Source organism: Physcomitrium patens, chromosome 23, assembly GCF_059467195.1.
Source record: "Physcomitrium patens ecotype Gransden chromosome 23, ASM5946719v1, whole genome shotgun sequence".
Lineage (NCBI taxonomy): Eukaryota > Viridiplantae > Streptophyta > Bryopsida > Funariales > Funariaceae > Physcomitrium > Physcomitrium patens.
This window is the reverse complement of record NC_143432.1, coordinates 14,800,757-14,819,403: the sequence shown is the minus strand read 5'-3', so window position 1 is coordinate 14,819,403 and position 18,647 is coordinate 14,800,757. Positions and strand designations below refer to the sequence as shown.

At 39.0% G+C, this 18,647-nt stretch overlaps 2 protein-coding genes across 3 annotated transcripts; one reads left to right on the top strand and one right to left on the bottom strand.

Annotated features, from left to right (window-relative positions):
• Positions 1–1,867: 1,867 nt before the first annotated feature.
• LOC112276121 (uncharacterized) lies at positions 1,868–7,734 on the bottom strand. Its single transcript, XM_024507160.3, has 8 exons — positions 7,528–7,734; positions 7,130–7,299; positions 5,048–6,897; positions 3,926–4,045; positions 3,608–3,724; positions 3,312–3,401; positions 2,956–3,063; positions 1,868–2,761 (listed from the first exon to the last, which is right to left on the bottom strand). The coding sequence occupies exons 1-8, from the start codon at positions 7,593–7,595 to the stop codon at positions 2,696–2,698; spliced, it is 2,589 nt and encodes an 862-aa protein (XP_024362928.3). The 5' UTR covers positions 7,596–7,734; the 3' UTR covers positions 1,868–2,695.
• Positions 7,735–11,355: 3,621 nt separating this feature from the next.
• LOC112275554 (uncharacterized) lies at positions 11,356–16,258 on the top strand. Of its 2 annotated transcripts, none has more exons than XM_024506015.3 (12): positions 11,356–11,655; positions 12,138–12,351; positions 12,608–13,365; positions 13,521–13,678; positions 13,865–13,925; positions 14,245–14,310; positions 14,530–14,615; positions 14,767–14,830; positions 15,133–15,345; positions 15,453–15,515; positions 15,657–15,736; positions 15,841–16,129. In XM_024506015.3, exons 1-12 carry the CDS (start codon positions 11,563–11,565, stop codon positions 15,941–15,943), a joined length of 1,959 nt encoding a protein of 652 aa, XP_024361783.1. In that variant the 5' UTR covers positions 11,356–11,562; the 3' UTR covers positions 15,944–16,129. The 2 variants fall into 2 exon arrangements, with proteins under 2 accessions (XP_024361783.1, XP_090102794.1); XM_090246668.1 differs by having other exon boundaries at positions 11,377–11,655; positions 12,087–12,351; positions 15,841–16,258.
• The last annotated feature ends 2,389 nt before the right edge of the window (positions 16,259–18,647 follow it).

The window sequence follows — 18,647 nt, the reverse complement described above, 5'->3', positions numbered from 1 at the left end:
AAACTTGGATCTGGTGCCATCAAACTTCTCGGGTAGGACAATTCTTGGTTCTCTAATACTGGAAGGACATTCCACCATAGGAGAAAGGACATGATTTGGTACAGATGTTGAAGCAGCTCCAACCATTTCTATATCTTCACTTCCTGCTAATCTTGTTGCTCCTTGTGGTCGTAAATTGAATTGATGCATTGCAAGCATTAACTCCTACAATTGCTCTTACATTTGTGCCATTGCACTCTTCATTTCAACAAGTTTTGCTATGATAACACTTAGAAAAGAGAAGATGTCTAATATCGCTCAAGACAAATAGAAGAGAGGACTTGAGAATAAAGAAAATACTAAGGATAATATTAGTTTAGAAAAGAGTAATCCGTAACTTCTAATATGCTTATAACTTATCAAAAAGAAGGGGTAATCCACTCTTAATCAAGATTAGAAAAAGCTCTAATATTGTAGGTGTACTCTTATCAATCTATCAAGGACAAGAACTCGATGAAAAAGTAATTCAGACAAGTGAGCCTTCACTCAAAGAAATGTAACAAAATATAAATAAACAAGTATGTATATTGAAAGAGAAATTGGAATGGCTATTGTTAAAAGACAAGAAAACTAGAGACCCTTGAAACTAGACTGGAAGCAAGAAAGGAATTGACAAGAGTGAAGAAGGCTTCACTCTTATCTCTATATATACTATCTAACTAGGGGCTACGTGGCGACATTCTATAGGACCTCCAATATGTATTGACTTTGTAGGATACATGCTTTGACTTACAAGGTAAGTTTTTCTACGTGTAGGCCACATAATTAGCTTTGTCTTCAAGCTAACAACATGTGTGGCACATGGCCAACTTGTTGACCACGTTTCTAATCCAAAAAGTCAATTAAAGACAACTATGAAGTCAAAGCAACGTCTATGAAGCTTCTAAGAAGCTTCTATATCAAATACTATAGAATTCACTTACTTTTACCTACTTTTACTTACTTCTACCTATTTGTATATGTAATTATTGGCTTACATGAGTATGTCCCTGATAATATGTGTACAAAGAATTACTTATGCAACATCTACAAGAAGCAACCAACAATCATAGCAAAAGTCTACTGTAAGTACCAATTACTAGAACAAAATATGATGTGTACAATAAATCTTACAATGACAAATATGCACACTCCCACCAAGTAACACAAAAAAAATATCCAAATACAAATAATACCTAAAAACCATTGTAGAAGCTTATATATACCAATTATTTCAGCAACAAAAAAAAAAATTCAATAACCAATGCACAAGTTTTCCTTGAAGTGACAAATACCAATTACAATGACAATTACAATGACAATTATTTTCAACAAATACCAATTACTACAACATTCTTTTACTCAAGTGAAGTATGTAATTGTTTCTTTGCTTGATAACATTGAATAAATTTATTGCTTAGTGTAGCATAATGAAATGAGTAGCCATATAATCACCCTAATCCACGTATGAATATAGCTGAGGTCATTTCGATTGCAATATTTGAAATCCATGAATGCAAATACCACATACGTAACTGTCATAGTATGCAATGCCTTAAATGCACTACTCAAGTTGGACTCAGCACAAGTGTGTAAGCAACCTAGTTTTTCAGTGCATCCATGGGCAAGGTATTCACAACAATGGTACCACCACCCTCGAGATGCAAATAGGCCTTGTGGGAAGTATTTGGAACCAACCATAATGCTTCACATTGTATGCACAGGTAGATATTTTCAATTTGAGGATTGCTTGAGAAATGATTTTAACAATGAAAGTTAAGTAAGAAATTTTACACAGATTTCTAATAAATTGTGCAAGAGAGAGCTATAACTTGCACTCAGTACTAAATTATCCTCTGGAAATTGAGTTTGGAATTTCATGTGGAACTCAACAGAAAATATCAAATTCATAGGATTGGTCACTTTATCATCGCCCTTCCAAGGACACCACATCACTTGGATGCTTTAGAAAGTCGTAGGTGTGCTCAAGAAGTGCAAAAACAGGGACCCAGTAAATTAATACTGTACACAAGAGAGCACAAGACTGCTAAATAAAAACAGAAAGAAAAGACTGGGCTCCTCACCTGGCGTTCTTTGCAAAGAACGGAGATATGTGGCACTATTTAGGTCATTCGCAAAGCCTGACTGATATGAGAATCTTTCTAGCAACCAGCAATACAGCGAGGGCAAGAATAACTCTACTGTCTTTTCAGTTTGAAAACAGTTATTTTGCAATAAGCGACAGTAAGAATGGCATTCTTACTCAAGTACGACTTAAAAGCCTGCACTCACGGAAGAACGGCATATGTTGATCGGCGTAAGTCACATAAATACTGTTCTGAATGGCGAAGGTGAGGCCAAACAGTATAGGAGCGTGCATTTCCGGCACTTGCCTTCAGCTTCATAGACGGACGATGGGTTTCGAAAAGCGACCCGGCTACAAACCCACTTTCCAGTTTCTCTACACAAATCCATCTGCAGAAGAAGCTCACGCAGTCGGGTTCTCATCCTTGTAAACTTGCATTTGTCCGAGCTGGGGAGGTTTCTCCTAAGCAAGGGCGAGCACGATTGGAGATCGATGCTGATCTTTGAGTAATCAGGCACACGAGATTACCCTGATGGTGTGGACAGGTATGACGAGATAGACATCCTTATTCCAAGGTCTGCAGGTGTGGCTTCATGAAGCTCTTAGTCTTTCGTTTTCCAATTGGATCAGATGTGTGCGCAGGCTACGCTCCTCCACCTGCTCAACAATCAACGAACAACAAGAATTGATCTGCTTAGAATTAATAAATAGAAACATGGTGGTCTCGACAAATGAAATTTTCAGGGTTGAAACTGAAATTTTTCATGCTTAAAGAATCTGCGTCACATAATACATTCAATAGACAGGTAAAACTCAGGTAGAATGAGAAAAGTGTTGTTACTAATGTACACCTCCAAAGAAGCAGCTACAGATAAGAGATCTCCACATTCCTCTAGCAAAGCCCTCTCTTGTGCTGCTGTCTCTGCCAACTGTGATAATAGCGCGTCCATATTCTGTGTCTGCGCAGTGATTGACAATTAGGGAACGCTTTGACCAGTTTCAAACTATGTGGATGAACCTACTCACACACTGAATGTACATAGAAGCATTGGGTAGCATGTACGCTACCTCAGAAACACGGAAACGCTTCAAAAACTCACTGGGAATTAAGCTATGAATTTTATGCATTTTCTTATGAAAAGTCAGTACATCTCCTCCACGATTAGAACGAGTTCGCTCAAAAGGAAATGTGCATTGACAATCTCACCTTAGGTAAAAGGAAATGGACAGAGCCTTCAATCGCATTGAGCACATCTACAGCTGAGTTAAGAGCTTCTTTTATGGCTTGCACGTCGGCCTGAAAATTCACATAAGGGGTATCGGAGGCATCAGAGATGGAGACATAGAAGCTCACAAAACCTCAAAATACCAAGAGGGAAAATAAAATAACAAAAAGAATAAAAAAGAAAATTTCAAAAAATGCGCTAAACCTTCATAAGAAGTAGATAAGACCATGCATGAAAAGGTTAACATTTACTCAGATAGAAGTAACAGCTTCCATACCCGGGCACCTCCTGTCATTGGGACTCTCAAAATTGCAGATTCTAGGGCTTCCATGCATCCCGTTAGTGCATTTGAGTGCTCCTCCTCTAAGGTTTTCCAATTTTCCAAATAGGTTGCCTGCAAGAGAAACCTCAGCCTCGTTACAACCTCGACAATACTAGAGCTTGAGAATCTCAGTTCAAACGACTAAGTACAAGATCTTCAAGAATACATAAACGTTGAATTCAATGATGTGAAGTTCGCTTGTTGAAAGCTCCAAATATATTTTAAAAACACCGCAGTATGAACTGTGAATTGACACAAGTGACCATTATTTACATGTGTGGACAGTATAGAGCGGAGCTTGTGAGCCTGCCGTGCTTGCTGGAGTTTAATACGCTGCATAGCCACTGAAGTGCGCAACTCCGATGTTTTAACCCACACATTGAACAGCTGCCTCTGCAAGATCCAAATTGGATGTAAAAAAGCATACATAAGGTGCACAATCCCCCCTCCCATTCAATCAGAGCACAAATCACCTTTTCAAGGAAAGTGAAAACGATCTGATATGGTCTGTAAAAGTGACCACCATTTATAAATTTAATTCTGCACGAAGAGACCCTTTCAGTTGTAACCACAGAAAAGATATAGAATCAAACTCCCAGGTTTTAGCTTCAATGAAACATGGAACAATAAATTGTACAAAGAGCACAGATATCTAGAATGTATGGCTTAAGCTGACACGACAATGTAATCTAAAGTACTAGTTTATTTAAATTAAGCTTTGTCACATGACATTGGTATAAAGTCTGAAATGACGTAAAATCATTTCAGACTCTCCCAATCAAGAGGATGTAACTATTAGTATAAAAACTAAGCAATATTCCTTCATATTAGCAACTCGTGAAAGGGCTCGGGAGCATATGGTTTAGAAGCATAGAATTTAGGAGCATAGTTTCTAAAGTGATATCCACTCTAAGACTACAAAGGACTTGATCAACAGGAATCTCTAGCAGAATGTCTCAGCCCTAGGTTCAGCTGCCAATTAGAAGGGGCTTACATAAAAGCGTCTGTTCCATGCAAATGAGCAGAAGAGTGGCAAAATGAGAGATTTGCAATCCGAAGCCAACAAGTTAAAAAACTACATTCAGAATACGAGTAGTTGACGTTGACGTTGAACTTTTATTTATCATACGTAGAAAAATCTAAGAAGTATAAAAGTATTTTATGCAGCTAGTTTCATCCAAACAATTTCGACACAGGAGACACCATGCTGGCTTTGTATGAGCAAGGAGAATTCTTCAATTCAGAGATAAATAAACAAAATAAAATTAATTCTAAGTTAAGTATAAGTGGAGTGCTAAAGAAGTCTACATAAGCCATGAATCGCGAGTGAACTACGCAATTGATTCCAACTAGATCAGATTGTAAAAAGAGTGTGGCAGTGGGACTATCATGTACCTCGGCGGCTGCTTTTTGCGAACTCATAACTGCTTCAGCTCGTGAATTCACGAAACGCCATTGTAGCCACCGATTGTGAAGAATTCTCAGGAGCTGGACTTCTTCTTGTTGTGTCAAAGCCTTCTTCCCTCTACTTCGACCATCAATCCCGAAGTTCAATGTGGTACTTCCTAAACTACGAGCAGTGCCTGCCAATGCTGCAGCTGCTACATTCACAGGTCGTGATCTCTGCGGGCTAGGCAATCTCCTTAGCGGTGACGTACCCTTCGAATGTGAAGGTGAAGAAGGTGGATGTGGGGTTGATGGGACAGAACCTGACATCCGACCAGGAGAGAGCGCCCACGCAGATGTCGTGCTCCCGTTCATGCTTTGATTCATACTCTGATTCATGAGCAAACTCACAGCAGATTGGTGAGGCAATACCTTCATGCGCCTGAATGTCTTCACAGGGGCAATGGCAACTGCTGGAAGATCAGCTGCGTCAGATGTCCGGTTTCGCTCCCCTTCAGAGAGCCGTCGTAATCTGGTGTTCGTATCCTGCCACACACGAGCAGGCACAGTGGTTCCCCGAACATTTCGACTTCCGGGTACAGATCCAGCCGAAGACACGCTCTCAACATCCGACATAGTTTCAGCAGGTGTAGAAAGTGAATCGACTGTGGCAACAGATTCCTGTGAAAGTCGGCGGGCATGTGTAGCGTGGTCTGTTGCACCTGTGCCATTTCCACTTACATGGGCAGCATCGGCGTTACCACTGCAATTATTGTTGATCACAGGTTCCCGGGCTGCACTCCCTGTCGTCCCCGCTCCACCTCTAGTAGGAGTAGGGTTGCGCCTTAGCGCTACCTGACCAGACGGTGCAACAGGCCCCTCACTGTCACCAGATCGACTATAACTGCGAGAAAGGGTGGCCTTTATTCGTGAAGAAGGGGTCCCTGGACGACTTTGTGTTGTCATTGCCACAGATCGAGCAAGAGGCCGTTCCTTCTCCACACCAAGATCAGAATTCCTATTCATGGATGTATTTAAGATCTTCCCTGTACTCATCCCGGGCCATCTCTGCTGGTCTGGTTTGGAATGAGAATTCTCTGTAGGTCGCGCATTCTCGGACTGAACGATGCTCTGACGCCGCATAGGGGAACCTTTTCGAGAAGGAGACCCAGATATATTTCCGTTCACAGTTCCGCTTCCAGTAGATTTTGGGGTGTGCTTTGAAACTTTGTTAGTTAAATCTTTCTCCTTTCCCCCCTCTGATTGACAGTCACTCCTATCACTCGCACTTTCGCTGTTGGTGTCCACACTCTGCTTGACTACAGACATGGAAGGCCACAATTCAGGGCCTCTGGACTGCGGACGAGCTTTGGTGAGGGAAGCGAGTCCGACCGATGAGGAGACCGTCGAGACTGGTTTGATCTCCGATGGAATGACAGCAGGCCATGGTCGTCTCGTCCTCTCCGTTGAAAAGGCACGCTTTGTGAGTTCCGGTGCATTGGTACTACGCCCCGTGTTAGGAGATGGATGGCGAAGGTGACTTTCTAAACCTCCTTTTGTACCGTTACTGGAACCAGAACTGGAGCTCCGATTTCGAGCTGGAGACGATTGGCGAGATGACGGGGATGATTGCCTGAGGGGTGAGGGACGGCGACTGGCAGGTGTGGTTAAAGTAGGAGAAGCTATAGTTGCGGTTTTGTACCGTGATGTGATCTCCATGGTTCGAGGTTTATGCACCAATTTGACCTTCTCTGTCGGAGGAAGCCCTCCATAATTCTGTACATTTACGGGTTCCTTTTTCTTCCCTGTTTTCGCCTCCTGAACATTTGCTACAGAGGAAGGTGGGGACGAAGACACCACTGCGGCGACCATTTTCCCCCGAAATCAATCAGCAGCACCTGCTCTACTTCGCCCCTAAAATCATACACTCCCTCTTCAAAACACCAGCGCTAGAGCTTTCTCCTAGACCGCAGTCCCTAATGCGCAATGTCATCACCACCTCACAAAGCCTCTCAATGATCTGCCGCACATCAATGCAGCATCTCCAATTGCCACCCCCCAATCGCAATCGCAATCGCAAACGCGCCTTACCTCCCACCCGTTCTTGATGCCACTCCAAAACTCCTCCAGCACCGCTCCTCCGCTCGTCGTCCCCCTCCACATTGCCTCCTCTCCTTCTTCTAGGCCTCCCACTTCCCTCCACCTCGCCCTCCAACGCCTCCACATCAATCACCTCTCCCTCACACCTCCTTGAACACCAACTAACACATGCACGAATCCCTCGCTCAAAAAAAACAAAAAACAAAAAAAACAAAACAAAAAAACAAACAAACCAAACCAAACCAAAACACAAGGGCAAAGAGATTGAAAACAGAACAAAACTATCAACTCAACGCTTCCTTCCAGCTAACACCCATCTTCTCGTTCATTAGGTCATCATCGTCCGCAGTTATCCTCCCCTGACCCGCACTCTCTGCTCAAAAACTTACACATCCCCCCCGCAGTCGGTGTGCAATCGAAGCGCTCCGAGGGGAGGGTGCTGAAGCTCAACCGGCATCACACCCGAGCTCTTCAACGGAGAGCGCGTGATCGAGGCATTGCCAGGTTCATGTCCACCAACCTCGTCTAATTGCAAAGCGCATCCAGGCTGCTGCTGCTGCTGAGCTCACACAGCGGTCGGAGGACGAAGAACACTCCGGAAATGCGCGGGGGAGGGAAAAGCCCCACCCTACCCGCTCTTCAAATCTTGGTTATTTGTACATCTGACACATCTACGATATCATGTCGCGGATGCGTCCACACCGCAACTCGTGCGGAGAGAATGGTGCACATGTGGCAAGTCGAGAGTGGGTGGAATAAGGGTGAGTTGGCACTGGTGGGCGGGATGACATGGACAGGAGGCTTGGACTTTTAAATGAGTCTCTCCAACGGATCTCCCCTTTTCTTCCTCTTCCCTTGCTGGTTATTCAAAGCTGCCCATTTGGGTTCACTTGAATTTATATTTTGTTGTATTATTCAAATGAATGTCATCGTGAAATAGGAGATTCGCCCAGATTTGTAGAGGCAGGAGAATACAATTCTCACCACTTTGATTTTTTTTAAGCTTTGTGCTATTCTAACGTCAGTGGCTTCGTGAGAGCATGGTGAGAAAAACAGAAAAATATCAGCAGTTATTTTTGATTTTGCCATACTCATAAGTATGTTGTCTTATTTTACAAATTTTACCCTCTTTCTCTTGAATTATTTATTTTATTTGATTTTTTCATGTTTCTGGTTAACAAATTAGTCACTGTGTAGTGCCTGTCAAAGCAAGAAAGAAAAAAATTAATATAAAATAAAATAATCCAATTCATGGAGATTGTTCTAGAACCTGAAGGTGCAATTGATTTGTAATGAACATCCAAGTTCTTTGATCTTACTGCCAATTGCACATCCTTTCTCACAACAAAAGAACCAGTACTCTAACATTTTAATGGAGAAATTCAGATGTGATTAACAATTTGAGATATTTGTGCAATTTAAGATCAACACTCTCCCTCTAGAACCACAATGCCATGAGAAGCTTTAATACAACTCAAAACACTTGTGGCTACAGTAGCATTGTTGAGTAGTATAGAATTTTGTTCTAATAATATTGTATTTCTTTTAATTCATTAGATGAAAGGGTTTCAATTCATTATGTAGAACTTTGTTACTAGAAAAAATGATTCAGTTTTTGTAAATCACATAATTTTGTTGTGATATGGCTTTATTGAGCTTATTTCCAATATGTGTATATATATAGGGTATTGCTAATTTTCCTACTACCACCACAATTTTCCACCTACATGAAATATATATATATATATATATATATATATATAAATTTTTTTCCAAATCATATATAAATCAAATGAATTTAAAAATTATTAATTAAAAACATAATACAAATAAGTTGTGGTGGCAATAGCAAAAATTATGGTGGCATTAACGACACCTTTTAATATGTGTGTGTGTATATATTTCTATTTCTATTTCTATATTATAAAAAAATTGTATCTTCTTATTAAAATAAAAAATAAAATTTCTATTTATTGCAATTATGCTTTATTATTTTGTTGCACAAATCTCAATCAATCTAGCATGATTGCAATTTTTTACATGTTGATGAAATAGCATCTATTTACTTTGTTTTAAAATATCATTTGCAATGCGACACCCCATTTTTTTGCTAGATCATAGGTTTTTAAAATATATAACAAAATTGAATTGCTACTATGTTTTTTATTTTATTTTATTTTAAAAGTTATGGAGTGGTTGCACTCCCTTTTGTTATAACAACACTAAAGTATTGGAGGTCAAAACACCACCTTTACCCATATTGAAGGAATAGGTAGTTGTATTATAAGAAACAATGATTGCATATTCACACCTCTTTATGATCTTGAATACTTTGCCTTGATATTGCAAAATCAACATGAGAGGCAATTGTTAATTTAGCAATGGAAATTGATCTATGTCTGTAGGTTATTCAAGTAAAAACTTATCAAATAATAATTGTTGTACTGTAAGAGTTGTTGTGTTTGGTTTGGAGAAAAAATTAGTTTGCTATAAAGATACTCTATTTTTATTTTTATTGTGAATCTTAGGACATTGTAAGTAAAAATAAATAAATAAATAAATAAATAAATAAAGGCCAAAGATCCACAAAAAATTGTAATAAAAATACAGAACTACAAAGAAATAAATAATAAAATCATACATTCAAACTTGCAACCTTAATACACCAATATTTATTATTCATTTAATGTCATATTCTTCTGTGCTTGAATTTATAAGATTTAAAAGCATACTTACTTGGTTTATAAAATTATAATCCAATAATTTAAAAAAGTAATAAATAAAAAATTTTAATTTTAAAAACTTTAAATTACATGATATTTTTGTTAATAAGACATCTTATTTTTTCATATCATCAATCAAAATAAATAAGAGTAATCATAATCACAATAATAGATTAGAATGTGTAAGTACATTAAAAAAAATTATAGAATAAATTTTGTTAAAACAATAAAATACTTTTTAAACAAAGTATATGATTTATTTATTAGAATTTTTTAAACAAAACTTGAAAATACCTACTTGTATTATAAATATATAAATATATGTATATGTATGTATGTATGTATGAATGAATAAAAATATAAAAAAATTAAAAACACACCAAAACCATAAGAATGATATAGTTATATTTTTATTTATATTTTGCTGCACTCTTATTTATTTATTATTATTTTTAAAATTTCCTCTATATGTGTGTTATAAAATGTTAAGCATTTATTTAGATTTGAGTTAATAATTTAACTACATTTTGTGTGGTGTAAGTGAATGTGTTTTCATGTTTCTTGGTTATACTATTTACTTTTGTATTTGTTGTTGTATTGTATATTATTGTGCACAAGTAAATTGCTTCACATATTAATCATCAAGCAAAGGCTCCCGATTCTTGTATAAATAATTGTAGTAGAGCATGGGAAAATATCACTTTTTGAATATCTATATATATATATATATATATATGGTTTTGATGTCTTAATTTAATTTAATTTAATTCGATTATTTATTACTATTGATACTGGAGCTTGTTGTAAAATTTGCCAAATTTTTTAATCAACACTAATATTTATTTAAATTTAATATAGTGTAGTAAAGAATAAACATATCAAAATAAGAACTTATTTACAGTACTTTCAAAATCATTTATAACATAAATAAATTAACACCAAAGAAAATTAACATTTAGATTGGAAACAATGAATTGTCATTTAATTAATTATCGTTAGAAATAAATTATTCGGTTTCCATTGAAAATAAATCATTAAATGAGATCTTTATTAGTTTGGTGATAGACCAGTTACATGTACGATTTTTAAAATTTTAAAATTTTTAAAATTTATTAATATTGCCATCTACATGTGCATAGAATTGAACAACATGTTGAAACACTCAGAGTTAAGTAACACATCAAGCATCCTGTTTTAAAAAATCTATATATATATATATATATATATATATATATATATGTTAATAAATATGAAAGAAATTCCATGCATTTTATACTTTCATTTCAATTCTTATTTGGTGACAATTTTTCTTTTTCTTTTTCTCGCCGGCTTTTTCTCTCACAGGACACTCCCTCACGATGAATGCACAGAGACGCCATTCATCCACTAATGTAGAGTATCAGCTACGAGAAGTAAGATGAATGAAGAAAGAAGGGATGAATGAAGTGGGGACGTCGTGCGTCGAAGCTCCTAAAATCCTAAACCCCCGTTGCTTGTGTGTGTGAGAGAGAGAGTGTGCGGGGGCGATGCGGTGCACTGAGTGATTCTTGCTACGTCGCAATTCGCATTGTATCTCGGTCATGGCACACGCGAGCACAAGGGAGTCTGCTGCGGAATTTTTGCTTCTGCGAGTGTTTTGGAGCTGAAATCTCTTATCGGAAGAAGAAAAAAAAGAGCTGGTTCCAATTGAGGAACAGAGCCATGTCCGTGCGCCAGTGCCTCGCCTCCGGGGGTAGAAGAGTGCTGGCACAGACGCGCACTCTGGCTAATCTGTTTGTTTACCGGCGATCTCAGGTGCATTCATGCGCAGAGGTTTGGAAAATATTGGATTGGTTGAGTGCTTGGATTTTGTATCAAAGGGATTTCTGTAGGTTCAAAGCGTATTGAGGGTTTTTGCTCTTGTCTTCAGTTTGATTGCTAGTGTGAGATTTTATTTTATTTTTTCTGGTGGAAGAATGAGCTTAGTTTCGATATTCAATTTGTTACGGGTAGGACAGAGCTGCTCAAATTTATAGTTTTACGTCAAATTGCATGTCGAGTCAAGAAGTTTTATTTTAAATACGTGTCACTTCGAAATTCCAAGGGCTTAGAATTTTAGTTCTTTCGGGAAAAAATACTTTCGTGCCCGTAGATTTTATTATACCAATGGTTTTTTCAGCAGCCACTGTGAGATGCTCTTTGTAGGACGTGTTGTTAGCAATTTTAACTTTCCTTTTTTTTTTTAGGTTTTTGATCAATCAGAAACTCAAAGGAAGGCGTTGAATTTTGGAATGTAGGGGGTTGGAGACTTATCCTTGGACACGGTGTTACGGCATTTGAGCACGCTGGTTCATCACCAACAGGATGCTGCTTTGGATGACATTAAATGGAGAGTTGTTCGCCGCCCTTTTGTGGACATGGAGCTGCGTCGCTATGCTCAAAATGCGGTGGTACCGCAGCCCTTTATATTGCATGGCCCTCGAGGGGTGGGAAAACGCACTCTTGTTGAAGGTCTGTTATCTTGTAATTAGACGATGGTACAGATTTGTTGGTTAATGGATGGAATCTGTAGCAATAGTCTGCTTGATTGGAGTTCTTGAATTCCATTCTAAACTTCTACTAGAAAGATGTGAAGTGTATCCACCGCACTATGTCTCATTCGCGTGGGACCAATCTCGAATACTGTGCGGTATCAGGATTTTCGCGGAGTGCAATATTGCAGCCATGTTAGAGGTGTAATTTCATTCGTCACAGGGTTGAATTGCAGGACTGCTTGAAGAGTGGAGCAGGGATCCGCATTCCACTGCCTACGTGGATCTGTATGCTCAGTTCGGAGGTGGTAGTGAAGGGAAGTGCATTCCTCCGTGGACCTTAATTCCCAGTAGCACTACAGCAGGCCCCACAAGTCAAGGTGGCAGTGATTTGCACTGGGTTCGAAGAAAATTAGAGCAGGGTCTGGAGTCTTTGGCAATTCGGGCTGTTCAAGTAGGTTGTTTAAAGAACAAGAACGTCTTTGATGCGCTTACAGATCGTCATACGGTTGATGGTGCATTATATGAATTCCTTTCGGATCGAACACTAGGCACTGGATCCTCTGCATTGTCAAGTAGTGGTGAACTGAAGCATCTGTGGCAGCATGCTCTCGTATATATGAGAAGGGCGCTAGGAGTTGACAGTCACCCTATTCAGGGTGGAGAAATTACATGCATCAATGAAGTCCTGCATGCAGTGCTAGAAAATTCAGTTGCGGATTCTTTAGATATTACAGCAACTCTATCCAATGGAAATAACAGGAAAAAGGGCAAAAACAGTGCGAATGTACAGATTGATGCGAAGGAAAAAGCATTATTATCCTTGGCTCTTGCTAAGCATTTACTTCAAATTCAAGAAAATTGGAGGCTTGCAGCTGGTGCTGATCGTCAAAAAAAGGGCTTGCTTTCAAAGGGTCTTGTTGATGCGGTTGTGAGTTGGCCTTCCCTTCTACTGGAATTGGTCTCCTCAGCAACTCAAGAAGGCTTATTTCAGGTTGATGAGTCATGCACATCTTCTCTAATTTTTCTCGTTCACGCCTTTGAAGTCAACTTGCGCGGTTGACGTGAATTATCATCTGCGGGGTTTGTTTAGAAGTTATTGGGTGGCTGACTGCAGGATAAACACTAACTTCAGTGGTACTTGCACAGCCTAAATTGGTGATCAATGGAATAGAGCTTTTGCGTAATGCTTCCTCGGACATGGGATGTACGGATGGTTCATCATACCATGATGCTCTTCTGCTGCAGCTTGTTAACAACAGTCTCACTCAAGGATCTTTCCCGGTCATATTAGTATCATCAGACAGGTATACAATTCGCTGGTCGTCTTTGTCTTTGCAACTATTTTTGATTTGTGAAATAGGAACACGTGCACCCTGAAGGAACCTGACTGTGATAATTATGTGTATTACCACTGTATTTAGCCTGGCTATTTTGTTTACGTGAAGTGGCTCCATTAGTGATTGAATTCTTGTTTGGGGTGTTTCATTCAGCTATTATTCGTGGCAACTAGGTGATGACTTTGGCAGTACAGACGCATTTATTTCTAGCGAGGTACATTCTTGACCCTTCACGCGATTCATTTTATGCTGTAGTATTTGGATTAACGTTACAGGAGACGAGATTTGCTCTGGGAGTAGCAGGAGGATTGCAAAGTGATCATATTCGTCTTGATTAGACATGGCAAACTGCCCATTTGTGTCATGAAAGACTGCATGTCATTGGATGGCTTTGGATGAAGGACCCTCTTGGTCATTGAAGTTCTTGAAAGACGTTAATTTTTTATTATTTATCATTATTATTAAAAAAAAAATCTCCCCTTACTATGCTTTTAAAATGGATTTTATTTTCATGCTTTCTCCGACATGCTCAGATATTTGGTTGGACACCTAAAGAAGCTGCTCTTCATTTAGTTCCTGGTGTGTATACTACTGATGAGGTACAAGTGTACGCTTCTTATGCTGTTTTTACTGCTGTTCTCAATCCTTAGGAGTGCGCCAGATAATTACGTTAACAACGTAATGAGGTTAGGATTATGACGTTGAAAAGTTAGAGCACATATGTATTTGAATACAACTTTGTTGCGTGGATTACATTCATAGGAGAAGTTTGGGACTTGGTTGGGAAGGTTAGAAGGAGATTTTGATATCCATTGCAGTGGAAAGTGGTTGTGGCAGTGTTAGGATCCAACCCACGACACTCTGTGGAACTTCTACAACTTCGATACAGCAAAGCTTTCTCCGAGTACGCACACCCCTACTTCATCTTTGATTTGAAACCTGGGAAAAGTTAGGTACATAGGCAGGTCTCTTTCCATTCATAATCATGGCCTGACCATATATAACCTGATCTAACTTTTATTTCTTATGAACTTATGTTCGTTGTTCTCTTCCAGGCGCATGAAAAATGACGATTTGGATATCGAGGATTGCATTGACCTTTACTTAGCCTATTTACAGGTACATGAATTTGCCTATTAATAAATTTGATCGTTCAGATTAGGTTTTAGGGATTTTCAATCACTTTAACTCCTGAAGATATTAGACTGTCATTGGTTCTTTGATTACCATCGTCCAGTCGTGGAAAGGAGAGGACTGGGATAGCCGTGCTGGTATTCTGAATACATGCTCACTTCTAATCGCGTTTTGTATTTTCTTGGAATAAACTTTGGTGTTGGTGTTTTTTGATATATCTTCTTCTTCTTCTTTTTCTGCAAAGGACTTGGTTTTTTAAGTTCCGAGCTCCTCCTTCTGATGTGCAGGTTACGGCAGTTGACCCTGCGATGGATGCAGCACTAGCGTTATTGGAACAATTTGCTAGTAAAGCTATGAAGGGAGACATCGACGGTAATCTTCTTCAACATGGTGCACCCTGGAGAGATTTCCCTAGAAATGATGATAAACAGCAGCGACAACGTTGGGCAAGAATACAAATGGTGGATTTTGTTCAGGCCTTCACAAGCACAGAGTTCGGGGTATGGTGCCCAATCTGGAAACTTCGTATTGTTTTGTGCGACCTGTCTAGCTAGTGTTGAAGCAATCTCTTGTAACGGCGTGGCTAATTGAAAAGCTGATTTTTCAGGTGAACTATCTTGGTGGTGATATGGAACTCTTGGACGATCCAGCAGCTCGTGCCCTTATACAGGTACAAATATCAAGGATTTTCGTAAATTGGCTTGCACTTACTGAATTCTGGTCTTTATATTTTACACAATTAGTCGATGCATAAAATGAGTACTTTACAACTTGTCTCGTGAGGATCATTGGGATATGTTTGGTCTGGCAGGTGGGATTACTTTATCAACAACGAGCTCCTCCGTTCGTGAGACCGACTTCTCGTGGCATTCTCCGGTGCCTGACTCGCTGGTACTATTTCAGTTCTGTTAACTTCTCAATTTAAATGGTTTCATAACTCCATGTACATTAGAAGAAAGAAAATTCCTTAAGTCAGTGACAATTTTTGGCTGCAGGTTTGTAAAGGAGAAGCTGTATCTAGAGTCATCGGATAATCTGAGATTTAAATGGCACCGTTTGGTACGAGGTAGATCTTACCGCCATCTCATGAGGGAGTAGCTCCCTAGTCTATTTTCTTAAAGTAGCACATGCATTTGCAATCTAGATGGCTTGGTGCGTGCCATGGATGTGGTCAAAAGCGACCTTGACACATGCGTCTTGAAGATTATCATTTGAAGATCACTGTGTATTGAGATCTTGCCGACCTCAGTGTTTCTTGTTTAAAGAGGTTCTTTTACTTCCGAATATTCGAAATTGGAGATGCGCTTACATCTACTGATTACACAGCAAGAATTGGCGCTCTCAGATCAGACGTCAATCTGATTCATGTTGGTGTTCGTAGAGGTTCAATAATCTCATATACTGTTTCTTGCATGCGCTGTTTATGTCAGCTACTCATGAATGGGAAGAATGCTTACGACGCCCTCGCCTGTGTAGTCTCGAGTGATATTTCTCCTCTTATTATTGATCACCTTCATTGACTGTAGACGAATTTTCCGAGCACCTAATAACATCCGGAAGCTCTTTTTACGTTGTGTGTTTTATGGAGTGCCACATAGAATATCTGATGCCTGTAGTGCTTCGTTTGAGAAGTGGACTGGTCATGGATACGGGATGGAGGAAATAAGTTTAGACTCCCTATAATTAACATTGTTTCTTATCGGTGCTTATATATTCTAATGCAAAGCCACAACCGGACTTGAGTTTGCATCCACTCAAAGCTACATTATCGCGAGGCGCTGTTGAGAATACGACACACTGTAGCCCACGCAAATTGTGATCTCCAGCTTGCCAAACAGACCAGAGGGGAGCTGCAGCATGCCTAAATTGATGGCACACATGCAAACACAAGAGGGTGATGATGATGATTGATGGGCATCTGGAACAAGCTGATAGTGATGACCCAGTGATGATGACCACGTAAGACTAAAGCAGGTAATTAGGGGCGAGTGCGCAGTTAATAAAACAACAGTAGGAGCTAGACGTGAAAAGAGAGGGAGAGAGAGAGATAGAGAGAGGCTGACGGCTAGAGCGAGGGGAGAGCTGACCCACACAAGGGAGACGAGTCGAGGACTGTGTCGCTCATATCGCTGATGCTTTACTTCCCACGTGTGGAAGCGCCCTCTTCTCACGTGCATCAGCCTCCCCACGTTCATCTCCTCAGCCATCAATGCCGTGACCTCCTCCCTCCTCCCTGATTTCTGCAAACTTTTTATGTTTCGTCTGTCTTCTTTCTTTCTCACGAGTTTTTTTTATGAAAGTAAAATACAAATTTGATTGTGGAGTGGAGCGACTGTCGTACAGTTCGAACATCATCCAGTAATTCTCGCAAGAATTTACTCCCGTTCTCGAACTTATTCAATTGGCTTGGATTTAGTTCATCCTTATTTTGAAATGTGGAATTTTATGCTTGGAACTGGGGGGGTGTTCCTTACATTATATTTTACCAGTGAAGACAAATAAGTTTCTCTTTTTCTTTTCTTTCTATCTTTCTTTCTTTGGGGAGGCTGGGGGTGTAGGGAGGGGAGTGTGTGGTTTTCCTGAATGGCACTGCAAGGTGTGATGGTGAGGATCAGTGGGAAGAGGCACCTGTCTTGATTATCAAGTTGCCTGCACTGGGGGTCACTTGCTGTTTGAGCTTCTTTTGGTGTGTAATCTCACTGAACAGAGATACAAGCAGGGAATGACTGTGTGCTGACCTTACTTCAGGGTGCAAGTAGTAGCAATTCCAGATGCATGTGAGCAGTGGTGCAGAATTATGTATGTGGTCCATGCATCTTGATCACTGCTGACAGGATTACTGTTCAAGTTTTGCTTCTAAGCAATTTCATGGAAAGGTACACAATCTACAACTTCATTGTAGCATGGCAATAACTTGTGTGCTACCTCATGGTATTCATTTTATTAGTGTTACATAAATTCTAATTCTACAGTGCCATGCCAAACATTAGAAGTGTAGAAAGGAAAGCAACACTGATAGCAGATAGGTTATGTCACTCACTGCTTTTCAATTCAACCTATGGAACATTCGTGTATGACTTGAAAAAGACTCTACTCATTTGTTCATTAGTATTTATTTTAAAAAAATCTAATTTACGTTATAGATTTTTTTTTAATTAATTATTTTTTTTAGACTAATTTTCCAGAAAGGGAACTTTTTCTTGTGTTGGTGAATTATACATAGTTGATTATGGATTATTTTGAAGTTATTCTTCACATGTTATATGAAAAAATAAAATTGAACTCTAATTTTTTTTAAAGCTATATATAATATTATTCTTTCAAAGGAAAGTTTTAATAAATTGAAGATAAATATATTATACATATGATAAAATTACTCAAATAAAAATAAAAAATCTAAATTTAAAATGGGCTGCAGTGAAATGCTTTGCATGGCAGCAAAAACACAAATAATGCTGCAACAAGCTTTTAAGAAAGTAAATGGACTTTTCACTCTAATAGTACCTCTTAATTTTCAAGACAGGCACACGTTTCATATAATTCACAACAGATCAGTAGTTGCCTTTGATGCCAACATTATACACTAAGTTATAAATATCCTACTTGAAATCAAATGTTTGGTCTTAGGTTCAACTTGGAAGGAACCTCCACACAATTGTGGTTGGTGGACCTCCTTTTAAAAAGATAGCATTTTCATCATAAAATATTAGATTTCTTTTCATTTTATCTCTGCTATTTTTTGCCAAAACCCATCTAAAATGTTTAAATAGTAGTTCTGGCTCTCTGTCATAACAAATATATA

What these genes read in the sequence shown, in the direction of transcription:
- LOC112276121 (XM_024507160.3), bottom strand. Translation starts at nt 7,595, where the DNA reads ATGCCGGTTGAGCTTCAGCACCCTCCCCTCGGAGCGCTTCGATTGCAC. An exon ending in GCTCTATACTGTCCACACAT is followed by an intron (nt 3,725 to 3,925) that starts GTAAATAATGGT and finishes TTTCTCTTGCAG; the next exon opens with GCAACCTATTTGGAAAATTG. An exon ending in CTGTAGCTGCTTCTTTGGAG is followed by an intron (nt 2,762 to 2,955) that starts GTGTACATTAGT and finishes ATTGTTGAGCAG; the next exon opens with GTGGAGGAGCGTAGCCTGCG.
- LOC112275554 (XM_024506015.3), top strand. Translation starts at nt 11,563, where the DNA reads ATGTCCGTGCGCCAGTGCCTCGCCTCCGGGGGTAGAAGAGTGCTGGCA. An exon ending in GTGTGTATACTACTGATGAG is followed by an intron (nt 14,311 to 14,529) that starts GTACAAGTGTAC and finishes TATCCATTGCAG; the next exon opens with TGGAAAGTGGTTGTGGCAGT. An exon ending in TCACAAGCACAGAGTTCGGG is followed by an intron (nt 15,346 to 15,452) that starts GTATGGTGCCCA and finishes CTGATTTTTCAG; the next exon opens with GTGAACTATCTTGGTGGTGA.